Source organism: Neofelis nebulosa, chromosome 16 (assembly GCF_028018385.1).
Source record: "Neofelis nebulosa isolate mNeoNeb1 chromosome 16, mNeoNeb1.pri, whole genome shotgun sequence".
Taxonomy (NCBI): Eukaryota; Metazoa; Chordata; class Mammalia; order Carnivora; family Felidae; genus Neofelis; species Neofelis nebulosa.
The window spans coordinates 24,440,232-24,462,161 of record NC_080797.1 but is presented as its reverse complement, the minus strand read 5'-3'; the positions used below and the strand labels follow the sequence as shown (position 1 = coordinate 24,462,161).

Sequence of the window (21,930 nt, the reverse complement as noted above, 5' to 3'; positions counted from 1 at the left end):
CTTGAGGTCTGTGCGAAGATGGACGGTGCATGGCAAATCAAAGAGTTACGCCCAAATCAAGATGCTGATCAGAACAGACTTTACATTAATATTGTCAACCTTGCTGCTACCTCATACCTTGTGACATGTGTAATGATGTGCGTGAGGTTGGAGGCGTCAATTTTATTCTTGAGTCGCCAATAGTTTGTGTGTGACCTGGAAACAAGCGACTCATTTTTCCTCCTCTATAAAATGAGGCGAATGATACCAGATAACGAATTTTTTTTTTTAAATCTGACGTTCCAATATTCCATAAGTATGTAGCTTCTTTTCACTGATAGAAAAATAAAATGTTAGAGACCAACACACTGAAATAGATACAGATGAGGAAGGAAAAGGGAAAATAATCAGAAAGTATAAACCTGTATTATCCTGGAATACTAGAGTATATATATATTTTTTACATCTTGGACAAAGAAATCCTTATTTTCCAAAATTTACTTTGACTCTGCAATACTGCCTCATCTAATTTTACTCTGTAATAATTCAAAAATAGTTGGCAGCAAAGGAAAAAGCCACCCAATCATATGTAAATATATTTCTATTTGAAAAACTGTTTTAGAGCTGCGTGTTCAATTATCTGTTGTAGCCCTTTATTTACTAGTTGGTTCATATCACAGTGTGAATGTCTTAACCATCACGTTATTCCACAATCCTAATAGGACAGGTGATTTGCATTAGCATGACTTTGCTTAGAAAGAGCAGAGTCAAATTTCTTCATTCATTCATTTATTCACTTGCAGCTGAAAAATTATGCAAAAGAATTTATATGACAATGCGGAATCTATTTTGCCTTCTACCATGTTTTGAAGGAAATTTGCCTTCACGAGACTTTCATTATTTATATCTTCCCCGCTCCCTAAGCCAAGCAGTGAGAGCTATTGTTCTGGCAGATTCTGGTGTATCGAGTCTGGAAAGCCTTCATATTCTGTTGAACTGATACCCTTTGGGGGCACCTGGGTGGCTCAGGCGGCTGCGTGTCCAACTTCGGCTCAGGTCGTGATCTCTCGGTCTGTGAGTTCGAGCCCCGCGTCGGGCTCTGTGCCGACAGCTCAGAGCCCGGAGCCTGTTTCAGATTCTGTGTCTCCCTCTCTCTCTGCCCCTCCCCCGCTCATGCTCTGTCTCTCTCTCTGTCAAAAATAAAAAAAAAAAAAAAAAAAGAAAGAAAAAAAAAGAAATGATACCCTTCGAAATCCTAGAACTTGGCTGACAAAATTCTGTCCACATTTTCAGCAATCTTGGGCATTCAGTAATCTTTCATTCATATTGACCAATAAGTTCTCTGGCGTAGGTACAAAAACATCTCCAATCTTGGAAATTATTAGCGTCTGAGGTTCAAGGATACCTTCTTGAAGCCCGTAGAAATGGACTGTGACATTTGACAGTACAGTCCATTTCTGCTGACAAATGTTACAAAGCCATTTTTTGTTCTAATGTCACCAGGAAGCCCTGTATTCTGAAGAACCCATAAACTCAATAGTAGCACCTTGCACTTCCGGTCTTCTGTAAGGTTCTCCAGAAACGCTAGTCAAAGGGTTGTACGTGACTTCTTCAGGAAGGTCACTGACTCGGAAACATGTAACATTTCCTCTCCTTTCTACAGTGTAATCGAAAGGTATTACTTTTTTCCCATTTCTCAAGGCAAAGGTGACCATATCTAACGTGACAGTGAAAGTTTAAAAAATAACTGTCTCTCTATCGATAGGTTTGTACGTGTACTTACGATAAAGAAGCAAAATGACCAAAGGCCACTATTTTTTCTCCTCTTGCGAAAAATAAACGATATCACATACGTCAAGAAGACCAGAGAAGCTGCATAACCAAGCGTAATCACAGCCTGAAGATAATACAAACAGTATCAGGGTCAAACCCTGAAGTATTAACCGAGGGAAAAATGAAATTACAAATCTTTTAAAATGTCTTATTGCACATGCACTTTGAATTTTTTTTTTGGTTTTAGTTGATGACAAAATGAAAATGTGTATGTCTTCCTTATAGAAAATATCAAGCATTATAATTTATAAGATATTGTCTATATGGTGTGTCACTTACCAGAGCAAACACAATTCGACTCGTGATATAAATGCTCGTTATGTTTGCGATGTAGAAAATTAAATACATTGAAAGGAGAAGAAAAACGAAGAGGCTAATATCCACCAGTGCCTGCCCACACCAGTAGGCAGAAGGGTAGAGGCCAGAGATCCATAGCTGGGACTTAATTCTCCTCTGATGAGAAAACAGGAGATACACAGATTCAGTTGAAATCCAAATCCAAAACAAACACATTGGGGGAGATTTTAAAGATAAATGTAATCAAGTTATTGTAGATCTTCTAATAATTTAATTATGCACATACTATTTAGAACCCGAGGTCTAAAGAGCCAATTCCATAATGGCGGCCATTGTGAAAACATGTTTTATTTTATAGGTTAGATTCCCACTTTAACACATGCCTAATGAATAGAAAAGCAGATCTCATAATGATCAAGGCATAGGCCTCCTTCAAGAGAGATATTGTTCTGTGACCTGAAGGACAATACCCATTACGCAAGTATGTTCTGGGAGTTCCAGGCTCAGAATAGGGATGGTGATTCAAAGTTCATCTGGCCCATTGGCTAAATCTGATTTGTTTTGCTTTGGATCACAGACAGGAACAAATACAAATACAACCACAAATTTTATCTTTGTAAAATATAAAGTCAAATATAATTCAGGGCCCACTTCAGGGTCTACACCAAAAAGAATTGAAAGCAGGGTCTCAAAGAGATATCTGTATCTATCACAGTAGAAAGGGGACGTAAGTCTTCAATCTGGTCCTCAGCATGAATATCAACGATTTCTTCCTTTTCCTTGGGAAATAACGCAGTCGAAAGTCATATAATAATCCCCTTTGAAAGTTTAAATTAATTTGAGTCCCTGTAAAATTATTGCATTTTTCCTGAAATTTTGAAGTAAAAGATACTTTGTGTTTTGGAACTAAACTTTCTGACTTGATAGAAATAATGCTTAACTATACTATCTAAATTAAATGCACGTTTATATGTTTTCCTCACAGGGAAACATTTTGAACACACACCATTTAAAACACAATTTCTGAAGTCCCCGCAGTTCCCCCCACCCCCTTTCTTACTTTGTAATCACTGACACTGCTCATGGAGATGTAAGGGGACATACTGCACACCACCCAAAATAAGAACATGGAACCTTCTGGCAGCCCAATCCAGAATAACACGTAATTCTGCAAATGTAAAAAAGGCACTTTAAACTGGTGAATGTTTTTTAAAAAAAGAAAGGAACAAACGCTAATTATCATCCAGAATACGCTTTTCGAAGTCTTAGAAAATCAAAATAAAAGTGTATGCCTAATTCAGCAATATCTATGCATGAAGGTGGGAGGGGAAACGATTTCCAATCATTTAACGTGAGGCTTCACCTGCTAGAAGAAAACAAGAAGCAAAATATAACTCAGGACCCATGTCAGGGTGTACATCGAAAAGAATGAAAGCAGGGATCTCTAAGAGAGATCTGCCCACACATGTTCATAGCAACACTATCCATAATAGCCAAGACGTGGAAGTAACCCAAATGTCCATCAAACAGAAGAAGGAATACACACCGTGGGGGATATATACATACAGTGGAATATTATCCAGCCTTTAAAAGGAAGGACATCCTGTCACATGTTACAACATGGATGAATTTTGAGGGCATTACTCTAAGGGAAATAAGCCAGTCACGAAAAACTAAATGCTACATGATTGTCCTTATATCAGGTATCAAAAGTAGCAATAAATTAATAGAAACAGAAAGGAGGATGATGATTAGCAGGGCCTGGGGGAAGGGGAAAATGGGCTGCTCTTGTTTGATGGGGATGAAGTTTTAGTTCTGCAAGATGAAGAAGTTCTGGAGATCTGTTTCACAATAATGCAAATAGACTTAACACTACTGAACTACACACTTAAACATGGCTAAGGTGATGAGTTTTATGTTATGTGGTTTGGCCACGATACCAAAAATAATCATTTGGGGATTACGATCCTGGAAACACAGATTATTCCGTTCTGAGTCGCACGTCTTTCTCAGCACACCCGGTGATAGATGTGTGAAGACACCAGCGTCTACTCAGATGTGTTCTGAAGATGAAGACGGCCCTTCGTGCCACCAAGCCAGTGGGCCAGGAGATGAACTTTGAGTCGCCGTCCCCAAACCCGTGTCTGCCCGGGGCTGGGTCTATGCTCAGGCGGGGCACAGGCCTGCCTCTTGGGTATAATGACAGTTCAGCGGTACGGTAGGCTAACTCAAAATAATTCTACCACTCTCCACTTTACTTAAGGCTTGAGGGGCTTTGCCCATCCGTTCAAATATTTCACCAGGTGGGAAAATGCCTCACTGTTTCCATTAGAACGGCCGAGAGAAGAAAGGTATGTGCCGCTGGGGATGCCTAGGAGAGGGACCTTGGGGCCTTGTCTATTCTGATCCTGAATAAACAAGTACTGACGTTTAGAAACTAAAAGATCAAAAGGGGATAACATCTATCTCTTTCTACTGCCAGTTGATTCTACTTTCTGGAGTATTCCCTTCAGACCACCCTACTCTTGCACTGTGCTGGCTCTCACAGTTAGTGGTGGCTTCACTCATAGATGCATGCGTCCACCGCTGGCCTCTCAAGTATATTCTGTCCATCTTCTCTTTGCGCGTACCCCCAGCACCACTAACGCAGAGAAGCCAAAACTGAATTCAACCCCTTTGTCACAAAATGGGCTTCCCATTTTGATGGCTCCATTTTTTTTTTTTTGAGAGAGAGAGAGAGATAAAGAGCAGAAGCGGTTGGGGGATGGGCAGAGAGAGAGGGAGAGAGAGACTCTCAAGCAGGCTCCACGTCCAGAGCACCCGGGGCTCGATCTTACAACTGTGAGATCATGACCTGAGCCGAAATCAAGAGTCAGATGTTTAACCGACTGATCGGTGGCTCCATTTCGAATCCTGTTTTTTGTGCTTCCAGTCTCCTGGCTCGAAATAGTTTGAGTCAGCTCTTAAGAGATCCCTCTTGAGTATCAAAGTCTGACCAGAAAACCATTACCACCTTCAGTACTTAGAAAGAAAACAATCATGCACTGGTTACATGGGTGGACAGAGCAGAGAAGCCAACAAGGATGATAAAGCAAGAAGACACCGTCACTTCTGGGCTGGAGGGGCACAGGAAGGAAGCAATGTGACTGGAGACTGGACCCCCTGCTGCAGGGTCCTCTTGCTTTCCCGCTATTGCTTCCTATTGTCCAAATCCAGGCTATAGCCAGCTGACAAGGAGCCGCGGAAATGTAGCCTGTGCACATCAGATACCCCTGGGATGCAGAGCAACTATGGGTTGACGAAGGAATTAATCAGGAGGCAGATAGCCCAAGAACTGGCTGACTCTCCTTCAGATCCAGCTACTATCCATTTAGTCAATGGGGGTCCACCAACAAATTATATGAGATTTACAAGATTCTAAAGCTGTTTTACAAGTGTTCTTGATTTCCGATTCAGCATACACACACACACACACACACACACACACACACACACCCTCACTCACACTCTCTCCAATACACTTCTGCAATCAAATCTGTATCTTTGCAGGAGATTCTCTAGAAGACTATGACGAAGTCTTGACAAGTTCCCCCATGAGCACTCCCTGATAATAACAAGAAAACAAATTGTTATTTTGTTAGATACGATGTTTAAAATGTTAGGACAAAAAAACCCACTTTAGGATTAACAATCGATTATGAATATTTAAAAGCTAAAGAGGGAACACACCGGTTGCTTGCCAAATTCCTAATTGTTCAGAATGAGTGAATCCAATACTTACAAAAGGATATGGGCTTCTCTCAATTCGAATATTTTGTGTAGAATTAAACATTCGAAGTAGTCCGTTGCTAACAATATTCACAAGAATAGGAAAACAGTGCAGCCTCAAGGTATTGCACACGACTGAAAATCTATAATCCTTTGAATAAAACAAAGACAAAGTAACGCTAATTCCAAATCACTAAAGAACAACAAAAACGTTTTCATATTAATATTCTCAATACGGTTGACCCTTGAACGACACGGGTTTAACCTACACAGTTCACTTACACGAGAATTTTTTTTCGATAAATATAATACAGTAGTGTAAGTGTGTTTTCTCTCCCTTATGACTTTCTCAGTAACATTGTCTTTTCTCTAGCTTACCTTATTGCAAGAACACGGTATATAATACATAGAACACACAAAGTATGTGCTAATCGACTCTTTATCTTATCAGTTAGGCTCTGGTCAACAGTAGGCTCTAAGGAGATAAATTTTTAGGGAGTCAAAAGTTATACATGGATATTTGACTGTGCAGGGGCTTGGCGCCCCTAACACCCATGTTGTTTAAGGGTCAACTGTACATGAAAACATCTTCAGGGTAGTTAGCCATTGAATAGGATTCCTTAAAGTCATGGTTGGTGATTATAAGGTCTAACATTTTATTGAACCCGAATAATGCAATTACATTTAGCTACTTTCATACGTAGAAATCATCTAATTCCAAAGTTAAGATAGGAAATGTTTTACAAAAGCTCACTTACATTTCACAGTTTATTCAGTAATGATCCCCAAATGCTTTTAAATCAAGTTGAGTGTACTAGCTGGGTTGACGCCGTTTTTAAAACAGTTAAAGATGTAGCGCTTTGTTTTTGTCTTTTTTTTTTCATGAAAGTAAAAGCAAGAGACAAGAGGCAAACATACCTTTTGTTTACCAGAAACTATGATAGCTCCGTTGTATGACAGGTCACCAGTGCCATTTCTGTTTGCAAAGTCATCTACTTCCAAAAGTATATTCTGATGTTTCAGTGACTGTATAAAATCTTCAATATTTGACTCTAGTATGAAATCAATAACAGAAGCCCACAGAACACAAGAACATACATGTCAAGTCTTTCAAATAAACCACAACACAATTTAAAGTCAATACGTACACAACATTATGCGAAGGCATGTCTCTTTGGGCATCACGATAATGAGATTAGCCCACTCTACCGTTTCCTATTTATCAAATCTTGTGCTGCGATGACTTAGCTTTACAATTCTTTTTAGGGCAAGTTAACATGTAACTATTAAAACAAGATTATTTTATGACTCTTGGCTAAAAAAAATACACTTGAACTCAATAATTTGTGCAAATACAATCAGTACTTCAGATGAGCCAGCCTAAAATGGCCAATAATAATAATGATACTTCCCTCTCTGCTTTATTCTTCAAAAAACAGAAAAGTAAATATATACTATGTGTATGTTAACATATACGTATATTTCATGTACATATCTATTACCTATATATATATTATATATTTCAGGAGTACATATTATATTTTAAATTATATAAATTAAGATCTGTTTTATATAATATATTAATATATATTAAATATGTATAAATATAAAATATGTTAATATGCTTTTAATAAATAAATAAAAATAAAATTATATGTGTGTGTATGTATATATATATATATATATATCAGGGTGGACAAATTCAAGGGGGCAAAGTGGGCTCTGAAGCCACAGTCATGCTCATTAACTGGTCAACCCCACCTGAAACAAAGTACCCACAGTCCTCTCCCATGTTCCACATGGAGCAGCTGTCCCCAGAAGACAAGTCCCCAGATTTACGTGTTAAGAGATACTATTTGGGGAAAACTGCAGGGCAAGATTGAAAGTAACTCCAGACAATTAAAAGGACAGGATGGAATGGAAAAAGAAACAAGGGGGGACTCTCGTTTTTTGCTCATTTGGACTTTGAAATGGAGTTCACACTGGGACTCAGAAGGGGTTCTGGGATCAGAAAATTCATCTGGGTCAAGCCCCAGATGAATTAGGATTCCCACCAGGTGGGAAAGGAAACGTGTACACAGAAAATAAGCTTTCCATGCATCCTGAGAGTGTAACACTCCGTTTCCACAGCCACCTAAGGAAGGAAGCCTTAACGGTTACCCACATTCACTTAGGCAAACAGGGCTTCTTTGATTTAAAGATGAACATCTTACCAAGAATCATCATATTTTGAGAAAAGAGGAACAAGACGGCATAGAAGCCTCAAACTTAAATCACAAAACACCTCACAACTGAGTCCAGGGAAGGAAAATAAAACAAGTTAATCCAAGTATATTGCTCTTAGAACAACTGGAGAGGAAGCTTTACACATGAGATAACAATAGGCTGAAAGACAAAAATGAATAGGCTGGCAGTCGTAGCCTGAAAATTTCTGGATCTTAGAAATAAAATATACACCAGTAGCAAGACTTCCCATTTTAAGGCAGCAGAGTGAATAAAATTTACTTTCTAAAACCAAAATTGAAAAGAGAATGAGAAACAGAAATTAAAAGGCCACGTTTGTTTAAAGAGGAGAACCTATAACCCCAGGTCACAGACATATATGAATATTGGAATGGACTGGGTTACTCATCAAGACAGGACTCTTATGCTGAATGTGTGTGTGTGTGTGTGTGTGTGTGTGTGTGTGTGTGTGTGTGTATTTGACATCTTAGGCAGAAACAAAAGCTTCCTCAAAGTTAAATAAGAAGTTAGACAAAACCAATTACCCATAATTTAGAATAAATAAGAGCCTGGGTACCAAGCTGTCTTCAGGAATCTTCCTAGATCCTATTGGAGGGGCATAGGGTATAAAAGTGTTTCTTTTCATGTCAATCAGTGTGTATAATATTTATGGAACAGGTTAGGCTGCTGCAACGAAGAGATTTCAAATAGAGTGGTTCAATCAATACATAAGTTTATTTCCCTCTCACATAATAGCTTGGGGTAGTCGGGGAGATAGGTAGTTCTTCTTGAACTAGGTTAACTAGTGACCCACATTCTTTCTGTCTTATCCCACCATCACTATCATCTCCAAAATCAGAGCAAATATGCATAGTTCCTCAGCTGTTTTCTATAAATGAAGTCTAAGTGCACATTTTCTTGTCTTACGATTTGGTTTTTTTCCCCTCTCCATAAAAATAACTCAGTTCTGGATTAAAGTCTTGTGTTTCTCTTCACCTGTGTTATTGATGATCAACAAGCTGGTACGAGGGTCTTCGGGGGGTTGTCCAGGAGAGAGGAAATACAGTTCAGGTTTAAATTCCCAATCACTCTTTTGAAATAATATGGCATAAAGTATCTTTTCCACAACCAGCGGGAACACTGCAATTCCAAATACCAAGAGTCTACCAATAAAGAAAAAATAACCATGTATCTGTAGCAATTTCATTTGCCGCCAGATATTCCACAAATATTTGTTGGGTACCAACTCTATGCCAGCCATGATTATGGCTGCTAAAATTTTGAAAGTCAGACCTTAGCGTGCCACACAGTACAAAAAGGTGTTGCTGTATAAACACCAGGCTGTCGAACCATAAAAATTAAACAGACCTATGTATAAGGCCAATCAAGTGCTGCCATGCAGGCCTTTCTACTGCTGTCAGTAAAATGAAATGTTGTATTTATCCATTTTCTGGCAGGAATGTTGGGTACCATGTTCTAGTTTTAAATTCTCTTCTGACTCAACCCTCTCTTGAAACTCACTAACAAAACTGTGGTACTCTGATACTCACAAGGTCAAAAGCTCTTTCTTTCCATGTTTTAACTTCAAGAAACGGAGCCGTGCTATTGCGCAAATCTGCATTTTCCAGAGGCCCAACTCGCTCATATTCTTCTGCGTTTCAGGGAAGGAAGACCAAGCTGGCTCTATGTCATGTAGGCTTTCTGTGTCTCTTATCACCTCTGCTTGTTCAAAATCTACACACACGCACACACACACACAACACATTATTAATGCCATCCTTGGGCATCCCAGTTTTCTCTTTTCAGTAACATTAAAAATTGTTTTATGATAGTTACAAAGGAAACAATATAAGAAACGAATTATATTTATGACATCCACATTCAATGAACTGAGTGATAAAATATAACTAAATTCATACCCAAAAAAGCATTCGGTAAAGGGTGACCTCATTATGCCAAGCCTTTGATAAGGCATAGAAGGTTCCATATGTAACAATATTCTGAGGGATCTCAAGAAATATTCTCCATAGAAATAACCAATCATTGATGCCTACATGTTGGCCAAGAAGTATCATCATTTGGGACCAATCACTCAAGTGCTCTTAGGTGTAGTTTTCTCCTATGTAAAATGATGCCAATCGCATTTTTTTGGGAAAGGCTATTGTAGAAAGCTAATGCACTATATCCACACATTGATCCAATTTGCTGGCATAGCATCTCCATAAATGACTGCTTTTGTTATTATCACCTATCAAAATACATGGGAGATGATCCTAGCTTTTTCCCCATTAAGACCTTGGTGGAATTCTGTACACGGACAAGCTAAGAACAATTTTGGGGAGACATCTGCTCAGACTTCGTGACCTTGGTCAAGACACTTTCACATCCTCAACATATCCAAGAGGCAGCGAGCGTCTGGGGGATGGGGGAAAACTGCTGACATGGGAAGCAAGTTGTCCGCAAAGGGAAATTTGGTATATTCCAAGAAGGGATCTGTGTTCAGTCCTAGTAATGATGTTAGAAAATAATGACAGCCTTTCCCAAACAGCAGAGTCAAATGTGGAATTATTCACATTCTTTAGTGTAAATCATGCATAAGACATTATCAAATACTAAATGAATACATGATTATTTGGAAACTGAGTTTCTGTTATTTATACAACGAATCTACCTTGTTCGATAGTTGATTTTCCTTCCAGTTTCATGAAGACGTCACTCAGAGTTGATGTGGAAACGTCATAACTCATCACACCCTGGCCAGAACACTTATCAAGATCACTGAAAAGGTCTAAGGCAACAGATGGGAATAGATAGATTTTAAATACCACATTGATAACAAAACCCAGTAAACTAATGCTTATTTAGGAGATGATCCAGAATGTTGTTCAGAAAATATATGTCTTTGGATTATCACAGTAAGCAAAAGCAACATTTTATTAGAATGTTCTTCTCTGAAATGAGTATGTCAGAACTTTCCCCTCTATCCTCAAACCATCTGTACTCTACCTTCTATTCTCAGCTCATGAATTCCAGAATACTTCTTTGAAGAAATACGAGCAATCAGAAAGAACGTCATCTTCTCCCCTCTACACCACAAATCAATGTGTATTTCTACCCATATTCTGGGTCTTCATTCTGTATGGGTGGAAGACGTATAGCTGTTCCCACCAAGGCTACCTCTTTGACTTGTGTTCCCAGTTCCATCCCATTTGGGCATCTTGAAGACTTCCTAAAGCAATCGTCTCCCCTTCTCTGGCCTGTATCATCAATTTCTCCTACATCTACTGGGCCATCTCAAACAGCAAGCAAAATGCTGTAAAGCCATCCAGTAAATAAAGACAAGTAACAACAACAACAAAAACCTAATCTCCTTCCCACTCCCCCACCCCCACCACACACGTGTACCCATGGCTCAAAGATTTGTCTACTTTACCACCTTCAGTTTGTCACATCCTATTGAACTGAACTCAAATCCAAATGCTACCCCTATCCCTCCACAGAAGCTGTTCTTTCCAAGGCCATCAGTGATTCCACGTTTTAAAGTCAATGGGCAAAAGCTTTGTTAAAAAATTCTTTTAAATCTCCCTGCTCCATCTCTTTCTCTGTCTCTGTCTTGGTCCAGCTCAGTGACATTCACAGCTGTTGACTACTTTCTCTTTCTACAAACATTGCTTCCTTTGAGTTAGTAAAAATGTACATATTCTTTTGTTTTTCCTTCAAGTTCATGGGGGGGGGGGCTCTTGATTTCCACCATTCTCTGACTCTTCCTCTACTTTGTCCTGAGGGCTCAGTCCGAGGTCACCTTCTCTTTCCATACACTCAAATCCAATCCCTTTGCATTAAATCCATCTGTATGCTAATGATTCCCAAGTTCAATTCTTACTTTGAGTGTTTTCTGATGTCCAATATCCTATAATCAAATGTATAGTCACTTGACCTCTCCCCTTTGAAGTCTAAAAGCATCTCAAAGCAAACTTGCTACAACAGAACATCAATTCCTCCTTCTCATCCTATCCAACTGTCTCTCTCCTCATTTTACAATAAATGACACCACCTTCCACCTGGTGATTCAAACCAAAATTCTAGAAGTCCCGTTGGATTTTTCACTTTTCCTCATGCTCCACAGACTGGCCAACATTCTTTGACTTTATCTCAAAATATGTTTCAGGGGTGCCTGACTCTTGGTCTTGGCTCAGGTCATGGCCTCACACTTCCTAAGTTCAAGCGTTGATAGTGCAAAGCCTGTTTGGGATCCTCTCTCTCCCTCTCTCTCTGGCCCTGTCCTGCTCATGCTGTCTCTCTCTCTCTCAAAATAAATAAGTAAATAAACTTAAAATATATGTGTGTTTCAAATCCACTGACTTTTATCCATCTTTCAACCAGTACCACGGTAGCCCAATGATCATCATCTTTCACCCGTCACATGGCTGGTCTCCCAGTGTCTACTCTTCTTCCTCTATGTCCAGAGTGCTCTTGTATAGCCCGAGAATGAAAATATAAGTCACATCACATCAATCCCCCATTTAATGACTTCCAGTGGTTTTTCAGTGCATTTAAAATAAAATTCAAACACCACATGACAACCTCTAAAGCTCTATATGAGCGAGCCTCTATTTACCCCTACAATCCTACCCATCCCCAGTTGCCAGTGTCCTCCTGCACTCACTGCACTCCAACATCTCTTTCCCTCCTCTGCTTGGAATGCTTTTGATCATTTTCTTCTTTGGGACTTCTGACACTATATAAACCCCAGACTGACATTCGTCATCTTTGTAACCCATATGGCCTTGTTTCTTATTGTATTATAAAACTGTAACATAGCTTGGCTTATTGTGTGTGTCCACTTCTTCCCATCCAATGGAATGTAGGCTCTGTGAGGGCAGGGACTCCTATGTCTTATTTAATTCTGCATCATTAGTGCCTCGAGAAGTGTCTTTTCTTTAGTAGTTCCCAATAAATATATATTATTTATCTCTTCCATATTTTGTACAGGAAATAAGTGAGCCATTGGACTTGCAGAGGCCGGGGACTCTGGTGTGACATGTTCTCATGGTGTCATCAGCACATAACTCACTCTTATCCTTCCCCAACCAAAACAGAAGGTAGGTTAGTTGTATCTCACTGGACGTTAGTCCCAGAACAGAATAACATAGTACAGCCTGGGGACGTGAGAACATCATCTTCCAGCTCCTACAAGGACACAGAGAGCTGCCTTATCTGGGGGGTGAGACAATCTGAATTCCTGAGTATTTGCTTAATAAGATCCAGTCACCCAAATGAGTCTGTTTAAATCAGCCCCGCAGAGAGTTAAACCTTTAATAAGCTAAATGTTTAAACAAAAGGGAAGGTGCTTAAATAAAAAAAAGACTGAGATATATCTCCTCATTGTTAAGACAGGGAAAACTCTAGCACCCACCTCATAGAATAGTTGTGAGAACTCAATAGTTGATATGTCCAAAACTAGTAGAATAGTGCCTGACCCGCCGTAAACATTGCAGAAAGAGTTAGCGATGATTAGAATTACTTATGGAACAAATCCTAGGTTGGGACTGCTACCCAACACACAGAACCCAGGGGGAACACTTTTGTGGAACAAATAAACTACAGGGTTTTTTTCTTCCTGCAAAGTAAATCTATGCACAATTAAATTAAAATACAAAAGGGAATCTATAGCAGACACCCCGATGCCCCACCCCTATCTCTTCTGTACTCACTTAGATGCAGTAAATCTCCTTATTAACACCTGTCTGATGGCATTTTTTTCTGGGCTCTGAAGTATGTTCAGTTCATGTTGAGCACAAGCCATATGGGTTAGAAACGTAATGCTCCTGGAAGCAACCCTTCACTGATGAAGGATAGGGAGCGGTGAATAAACACCCCAGCTTTGTCACCCCTCTGGTGACATAACTCCGAGCCCCTTGCTCGTCGATTCATTTATTTATGCCAGTGATATTATATCTCACATTCTTATTGCAAACACCTACTCAATAATGCAAACTTCCCTAGCTTCCTTCCATTCCCTCTCTCACGTCCCATTTCCTGCTTGGTGTTTCTAGACATCAATTACCAAACATATTGCACTAAAGTCTTCATCTCGAGTTCTGTTTTTCAGAGAAACCAAATCCAAATCCACTTAAATAATGAAAACTGTAAGAATGGGGTAAAGACTTGTTCCCAAATTTCATTCCACTATAATCGTACTAAAGTTACCTGGAAATTTATTTGTCCTTTCCACAGGCAAGGTATACACAAGCTTTTCTTTGTTTTCTGTTTTTAATTTAGCATCAGGGATGTAATGATTAATGAAGGATGTTATTTTTTCTGGATCACATATTTCATTTCTGTACAAACTAATATTTAAAAGAAAAGATCATTGATTTGTGTTTTCTCTACTGCTGTCACAAAAGAAGAGCTTTTATTGAATACCTAGCCTTTGAGTACCACTTTACTTGGCTTTAGGGGACAAACGAAATGAGTAAAATAATAATAACCACAACAAAAGTAATAATAATAACAATACCATCAGTTTGACAAGTCTTATGACCTATACAGAGAAGGCGTATAAATTCAGAACAACTACAGATAGACAAACAAATACATGCTGTAATTGAAACTGTACTTCCAGTAGGAAGATAAGCAGAGACAGGTGAGAACATTAGGCAGAAGGAATTGCTTAGGGAAAATAATTACTACACCAGACTGTGCAGGTATCAGGAATTAGTGACTAACAGAGAGGTTTGGCCTATGTGTATGTTTTGTTTGGGCATAAGGTTTTTAGGTTTGGGTTTTTTTTTTTTTTTTTTTTTTTTTAAATTCTTTTTACCTAGACACACTTTCTGGTTAGACACGGTACTCTTCCTCTCTGCCACCAGATTTATTCCCACGTTTGATACTAGCTTCTGAAACTATTTCATTTTGTGCCCAATGAAAGAATGAAAATATGTTCCAGGATTGTATGAATCAGCCGGGGGGAAGCGGAGGGTGGGAAGAAGACAGAGGCTGAGGATGCCTTTAGGATGCACAGAGCAGGTACCTGGAAAGTGGCCCAGCCCTCCTGGGAGCTGTCAGCCTGGGCTTCTAATCTTGCAATTTTGCATATCATTAGCATTACTGGAGATACAAGGAGACAAGAAAAGCATTCGGGGAGCACTAGTCACTAGTTTGGCAAATACGGAGCACAAGGACAGTTGGCCCTCATAATGGTCTGCCTTTTTGATATACCAGCATTGAAAACATAGATATGCGTACATCCAATCTACCCCCAAAGTCTTTACCTTAAGTGATATCCAAGACCCCATTTTCTCTTCAAAAAGACAGAAGATCCTGCACACTTCAGTCTCCCATTGGACATGATCACTTTTCTATCTGATTAAAAAGAAGCAAGAAAGAAAGGATGTTGGGAGTCATTTTTTCCCTCACTAGAAAATACAGGTGAGGAACCAAAGCTCAGATTTTCAAAGGAAAAGTGTTCCACAGGAAATGAATATATTGAATACGCCTTTTAAAAATTTGAAATACCCATTAAAATTGATGCATTTAAAATGAGATTCTGAATTCTAGTCTATGTCTGTGCTCTCCAATAATTCTTGAAAAAAAAATTCCCAGAAATTACATTGGCCCATTTTCTATTCTGGAGGCCAAACAATAAGTGGATATGTTTCAACCCCACATATATTGATTTCAACGTTTGGACTCATTGAAAGCTAAAACAATCACGGTTTTTTTCATGAGTGGTCACAATCCAGTCAGTGTGGAGTTCTTTCTATAGGGTATTAGACTCCCCAGACGGCCATGACATGGAAGGTTCGCCGAGGTCACGGGAGCACAACGCTTGCCCTAGAGATACACATTTCCCCAATTCTTTATCGTACTACTGAGATAACACCAACAATTACCAGCCAGGATGTCAGCCTCATCCATGAGATTGGTACTCAAGAGGATCACACGGCCTGCTTTGTGCTCCTTGAGGAAGCTCCACATTCGATGCCTTGAAAAGGGATCCAACCCAGCAGTTGGCTCATCTAAGAGCAAAATCTACAGAGGATGACAACGTATAAAATCTCTCTCTCCTGCGGTAACTATTTCCACATGGTAGCATGGAGAACAGTAAACAGCAAATAATAATAACTACCCAGCGTTTATGTTCCAGAATGCTTGCAATCGTAGTTTACCAGCGGAGTCTCTCTTGACACATTACAATGACACCTCTGCTACTTTTAGGGGTCAAAGGAGACCCTGACTTTTTACTAATATTCAGTCCACATTCCACGGCACGCATCGCCACACTTACTTGAGGATCTCCTAAAATGGCAATCCCAAAGGTCAGCTTTCTTTTCTGTCCTTCGCTTAAATGTTCAGCGAGATTGTCCTGAATGTTTTGTATGTCCAATTCTAATAAAATCCTTTGTACCTACGCAAGAAAACACACAACACTTAAAATCCAAGATGATGCAGACTATACGATTTTAACCGTCCACGACAGCAGTAGATCTGTATTTTTTACTAGGACTTCTTTGCCTAAATTTTGTTCCTGACATGGTAAGTAAATCCCTGAGGGGAATTCTGTGGTCACGATTTAGCTTGGCAAATTTATTTACCCCGTTAATCCAAGGCATGCTCCTTTACCTCTCGTTCTACGTCCTGTGGCCGAATCCCTTTTATTTTAGCAAACAGCCTGAGGTTTTCCTTCACCGTGAGTATGTCAAATTGAACATTGAATTGAGGACACACGCCAGTCATCTTTCTGATTTCCTCCAAGTCTTGTGTCTCAGAGGGATTTCTATTATAGATGGTAACTGATCCTAAACACAGAAGTTAAAAATAATTTAACATTGGGAAGAGAGAGTGTTTATTAATGCTTAAGATCTTCTACAGGAAAACATTGGCATTATGTCCACAAATATCTAAAATAATGACTTTGTAAGTTATCAACAACTCTGGATTAACCTTAAGGTAAATATATGTTCAGGGTGGTCTATATTTTCCCTGGAATATCACATAGCAATGGAATAAGGATAATGCTTTTCATGAAAACCTGGGAAACATGAGATATATTCAAAATCATGGAGTCTGGCAAGCAATGTTAGATAAACAAACATTATTTGCTCTTACACAGTCAAATTTAACCTTAAAATAAGAAAGGCAACATATGACCTCATTCTATCACTGCACATCTTGCCTTTGAGAAATTTCTTTTTGCTCACCTTCTGTTGGAACAGACGATCCATTAAGGATGTTTAGTAATGAAGATTTGCCAGCTCCATTATGACCCAGAATTGCTGTGATTTGCCCTTCATATATGTCAAGGAGTAAGTCTGTTTTTAGAATAGAATATTAACATTATAAATAAGAGGGCGTTAGAAAGGGCTTGGTTCTAAACATAGAACAAAAAATTAATTTTAGTTGGATATTCTCGTCTTTCAATAGTTTATCCAATATTCTCCTGGCTGCTAAAATAACATGCTTCCTGTACAGTATTTGGAAATACATACAACCACCAAAGAAGACCAAATTAATTACAATTTCAAATATTAACATTGGAACACAATTACTTCCATTGTATATGCATGTGCATATGTGAACATGTAAATATATATACAGATTTTGATCATATTCTGTATTCTTTTTATTTAATCTTTTTATTTAATCTTTATTAAATGATAAACATTTCTCATGACAGTAATTACCTTTTAAAATATATCAACCAAAAATTATATTTTCCCGTTATAAATTTTCTATTCTTTTATTACAAACCTTTTGCACTTACAGGTCAGTAGAAGAAAGTCATTCACCTAAGAATCCTTTCCATTATTATTTTTTGTTTGTTTTCTCTACCACCAAGTGAAAACTACATTCTGTTTTGGAAAGTCGTTGGATGAAATTCTTAAGAATTTTGTAATACATTAAGTCTAAAAGATCAGGTTCCTTCAGTTAAATTTGTGACCTACTTTCAGACATTATTGAAATTAATTAACAACTGGGATGAATTCCAGTTCGTTCATTTTCTATCTGGATGACCTTGGATGAACTAAACACTATGAGGTTCACTTTACTCAACCATTAAATGTACTAGGAATAATAATGACACCTAAAGGGAAAATTCTTCCTACTGTAATCCAATCCATTAAAACACTCACTTATAATTCGCTTCAAAGATTCTAAAAATCATTGGAAAAATAAGCTCCATAATTAAGAAAAATGAAAGAATGGTAAGAAATTAGTCTTGGCCACATGATATTAAAATTATTAATGATTAAAATAATATGTTAGTATTGGAGAACTATAATAATAAGTAATATGTTAGTAATATAGTAACACCAGTGGGATAAATAATTAAAATTATATGTTACTGCTTTAGGACACACTGACTATGGAATGTAAAAGAAGCCTAAGATGGACCAAAGTAAACAGAAAAAATAAAGATTAATGAAACAGGCTTTTAAATTCATCAAAAAGATGAATTAATTAATAAATAATATTGGGAGAACTAAACAAGCACATTAACAAGTTTTACATTTACTGTTTTTAAATGGAAAAAATGATGTTTTCAAAAGTAAGAGAAAACTGATGATCTCTATCCTGGAACTGACCCATATTAACTGGAAAAAAAGAAATACAAGCCTCAGTTCCTCATCTGCAAAATGCGAGAGATACTATTTATCTGACAGGATTCAGTGAAAAAGTCAGTGTAACTCACTTATCATTGTTTCCATGGAAGTCAATAAACTTTAAGTGTTCCTAGTATTACTGCTGTTGCTTTTTAATTATTGCTTCTTCCCACAAGTGTATACATTTTTATAACCTTGGAGGGAAATGATTTGAAATATGCATAAAAATCTTAAAAATATAGTCCTTTTGAGTTATCTGCTTTTAGAAATTTGTATCCACAATTATATTCACAATGATTAAATAAGAAGGCTCATTATGGTGGGGGGTTTTTAATGTTAATTTATTTGTTTTTGAGACAGAGAAAGAGAAAGCGAGTGGGGCAGGGGCAAAGAGAAAGGGAGACAGAGGATCCAAAGCCACTCTGCGCTGACAGCATAGAGTTCAATGTGAGGCTCATGGAACTGAGATTAGGACCTGAGCCCCTGCTGAGCCACTCAGTCACCCCCTAGTGTTTTGTTTGTTTGTTTGTTTATGATAAGGACAAAATTGGAAACAAGCCAAATTTCATTCACTAGCGACAGTCAATTGAGGTGTCCACACATGGGAATCCCATTTAGCCACTGACAGCCGGGCTGCAGGTAAGGACTTGAAAGCGTGTTCCCAAAGGTGTTCCAAAGTTGCTACAGGAAGTAACTGCGAGGGGAGAAGGTCGGGAGCGTGCAACTCCCCATTACTTCCCCAAGAGCCCCTGGAACTGTTGATTTCATATAGTGTCTCTACGCAGTGATTTTCATCACTTCTAATTTTGTAATTTTTTTTGAAGGTGTTGTAAAAAGTCGTTCATGGTTATTGACGAGTACAAAAGTGGTTCATAATGCATGCTGGAAAACTGAAAGGACAAATTTAAAAAAGACTTCAATGTATCCTTGGCGAAAATTCAAGAAAGAAACCACAGATCGAGATGGTTTTGGATGGGAAAAACCTGGGGGTAGGCGGTGGGGCGGAGAACAAATTTGCTGACACGGGTACAGAAAATTCTCAAAGTGAGAAATGACCTCAGAGGGATAAGTGAGACTGAGTTAAGGCACACTATGGACTAAAAAGTAAACTCAATACTAAAGCACTGGACAGAGAACCATGAACCTTAGGGAAGGTCTCTGGCTCTTCTTTTTGTAACTTCTCAGGTTTCCCGTCTCTTGTAAAAATCAGTCACATTCTTCCTAAAAATCATTACTAACAAACACAGGCTGTCCTCTATAAAATGAGGCCACTGACTTGGATCTTACTTAAGTATTTTTTACAGAAAACTATTTGTCAGAATTTAGTATCAGATACATTGGTTCATTCAAACTTCTGTGTTTGCCGTGGAGATGGTCACTTGTGAAATTTCATTCATGGTCAATGGGGTTACTCACCTTGTTGTATTTATTTTTAATATTTATTTATTTATTTATTTATTTATTTATTTATTTATACTCAAGTTAATTATTTATTTATTTATTTATTTATTTAAACTCAAGTTAATTAACATAAAGTGTAGTCTTGCTTTCAGGAGTAGATCCCAGTGATTCATCGCTTACATATGACACCCATTGTTCCTCCCCAAAAGTGCCCTCCTTAATGGCCATCAAGCGTTTAACTCATCCCCCCGCCCACCTCCCCTCCAGCAATCCCCAGTTTGTACTCACCTTGTTTTAGTTAATCTCACCAGTACTTAGAAACTATATAAATTCCCTGGCTAGTATAAAAAAATATATACCAATTTTAAGTCTAGATGGTCTTTCCTCACAGTGCAAATAAAATACAATATTGTTTTTAGCAAGCCGTCTTTAAAAACAAAGTGAAATCATACCTTTCATTGCATGACCCTATTCCTGTAAATTATTGAATCCATGAAACACCTAGAAGGATTTTATAGCCAATTCTCAATCACAGTTAGTCTCCAAATGGTGGGAGTTAGCTTGTTTGTATTGTTTTCTTTTTCTGTTTTGCTCGTGTGCATGTGCTAATTTTTCACGTGGAATTCTCCCCATTTTTTGCAATAAAGAAATCAATGAAACAATGAAACGTTTCTCTTTACCTTTCAGTGCTTCTGTTTTTCCAGACTTTCCTGTATATTCTTTTTTGACGTTTTTGATTCTGCAATGACAGAAGTGGTGTTTACTCAGCCAACGCAGAAGCGGAAGTAGCAGAGGTCAGGAACAACCCCAGTCACGGTGACAGATACACCACCCCCCTTATGTGAAATAAGGGATGCTATAACCAGTCTGCTCAGAAAGACAGAGACTTGCTTTTGAGTAAGCATTTTCCCCAAGAGAGAAAATAAAAGTCGCTTTAGAAAGTTACAGTTAAATTATTAATGTTTTGCTTAGAGAAGCAGAACACTTTAGAATGGTTCTCACCTTCTGTCTTTGGATGTTTTCTACTCTGTACACAATCAGCTCATTAATCTGCACTCTTTAACTCTCCCCTCTCACCCTCTCCCATGCCCTCCCATCCCCTCCCACCCCTTTCAACCTTGTTCATTAATCAGACTCTCTGTCACCTGCATTTTCTATAGTTTCCTCTCTGATAGCTTCTCTTTGGCCTGTACTCTGCTTTGGATACAATCAGATTTCTCTCCTCTTTAAAAAAAAAATTTTTTTTAAATCTTTATTTATTTTTGAGAAAGAGAGACAGAGTGCGAGCAGGGGGGAACAGAGAAGGGAAACACAGAATCAGAAGCAGGCTCCAGGCTCTGAGCTGTCAGCACAGAGCCTGACATGGGGCTCGAACCCACGAACTGTGAGATCGTGACCTGAGCCGAAGTCGGACGCTTAACCGACTGAGCCACCCAGGCGCTCCTCTCCTCGTCTTATTAAAAACAATATTTTCCAGGCACCTGGGTGGCTCAGTTGGTTAAGTGCCTGACTTCGGCTCAGGTCATGATCTCCTGGTTCGTGAGTTTGAGCCCCTTCGAGCCCCGCAGTGGGCTCTGTGCTGACCGCTCAGAGCCTGGAGCCTGCTTTGGATTCTGTTGTTTCCCTCTCTCTCTCTGGACCCGCCCCCCCGCCCCCCCCAAAATAAACATGAAAAAATGTTTTAAAATTTTTTTAAAAATAGGAGCAAATTCTTTCCATGTCCATTTTCTCACTTCCTCCTCGATCACTCTGAACCCACTATTCTAGTGAACTTCCTCATACTGAAATCATTAGTGGCCCCCTAATTATTAAATGCAACAAA

The 21,930-nt window shown here is 38.6% G+C and overlaps 1 protein-coding gene across 3 annotated transcripts in view; it reads right to left on the bottom strand.

The window, feature by feature from the left end:
- The window catches only part of ABCA6 (ATP binding cassette subfamily A member 6), a 60,583-nt gene that overhangs the window by 17,545 nt on the left and 21,108 nt on the right, over positions 1-21,930 (bottom strand). For all 3 annotated transcript variants that reach the window (XM_058705093.1, XM_058705092.1, XM_058705091.1), the window contains 15 exons: positions 20,789-20,847; positions 17,304-17,414; positions 16,726-16,901; positions 16,391-16,510; positions 15,996-16,134; positions 15,375-15,465; positions 14,311-14,450; positions 10,772-10,888; positions 9,651-9,834; positions 9,097-9,263; positions 6,796-6,929; positions 5,891-6,028; positions 3,170-3,277; positions 2,092-2,265; positions 1,763-1,876 (listed from right to left, as the gene is read on the bottom strand). In XM_058705093.1, coding sequence (XP_058561076.1) covers positions 1,763-1,876; positions 2,092-2,265; positions 3,170-3,277; positions 5,891-6,028; positions 6,796-6,929; positions 9,097-9,263; positions 9,651-9,834; positions 10,772-10,888; positions 14,311-14,450; positions 15,375-15,465; positions 15,996-16,134; positions 16,391-16,510; positions 16,726-16,901; positions 17,304-17,414; positions 20,789-20,847 — 1,972 coding nt within the window. The remainder of the gene's footprint in view (positions 1-1,762; positions 1,877-2,091; positions 2,266-3,169; positions 3,278-5,890; positions 6,029-6,795; positions 6,930-9,096; positions 9,264-9,650; positions 9,835-10,771; positions 10,889-14,310; positions 14,451-15,374; positions 15,466-15,995; positions 16,135-16,390; positions 16,511-16,725; positions 16,902-17,303; positions 17,415-20,788; positions 20,848-21,930) is intronic.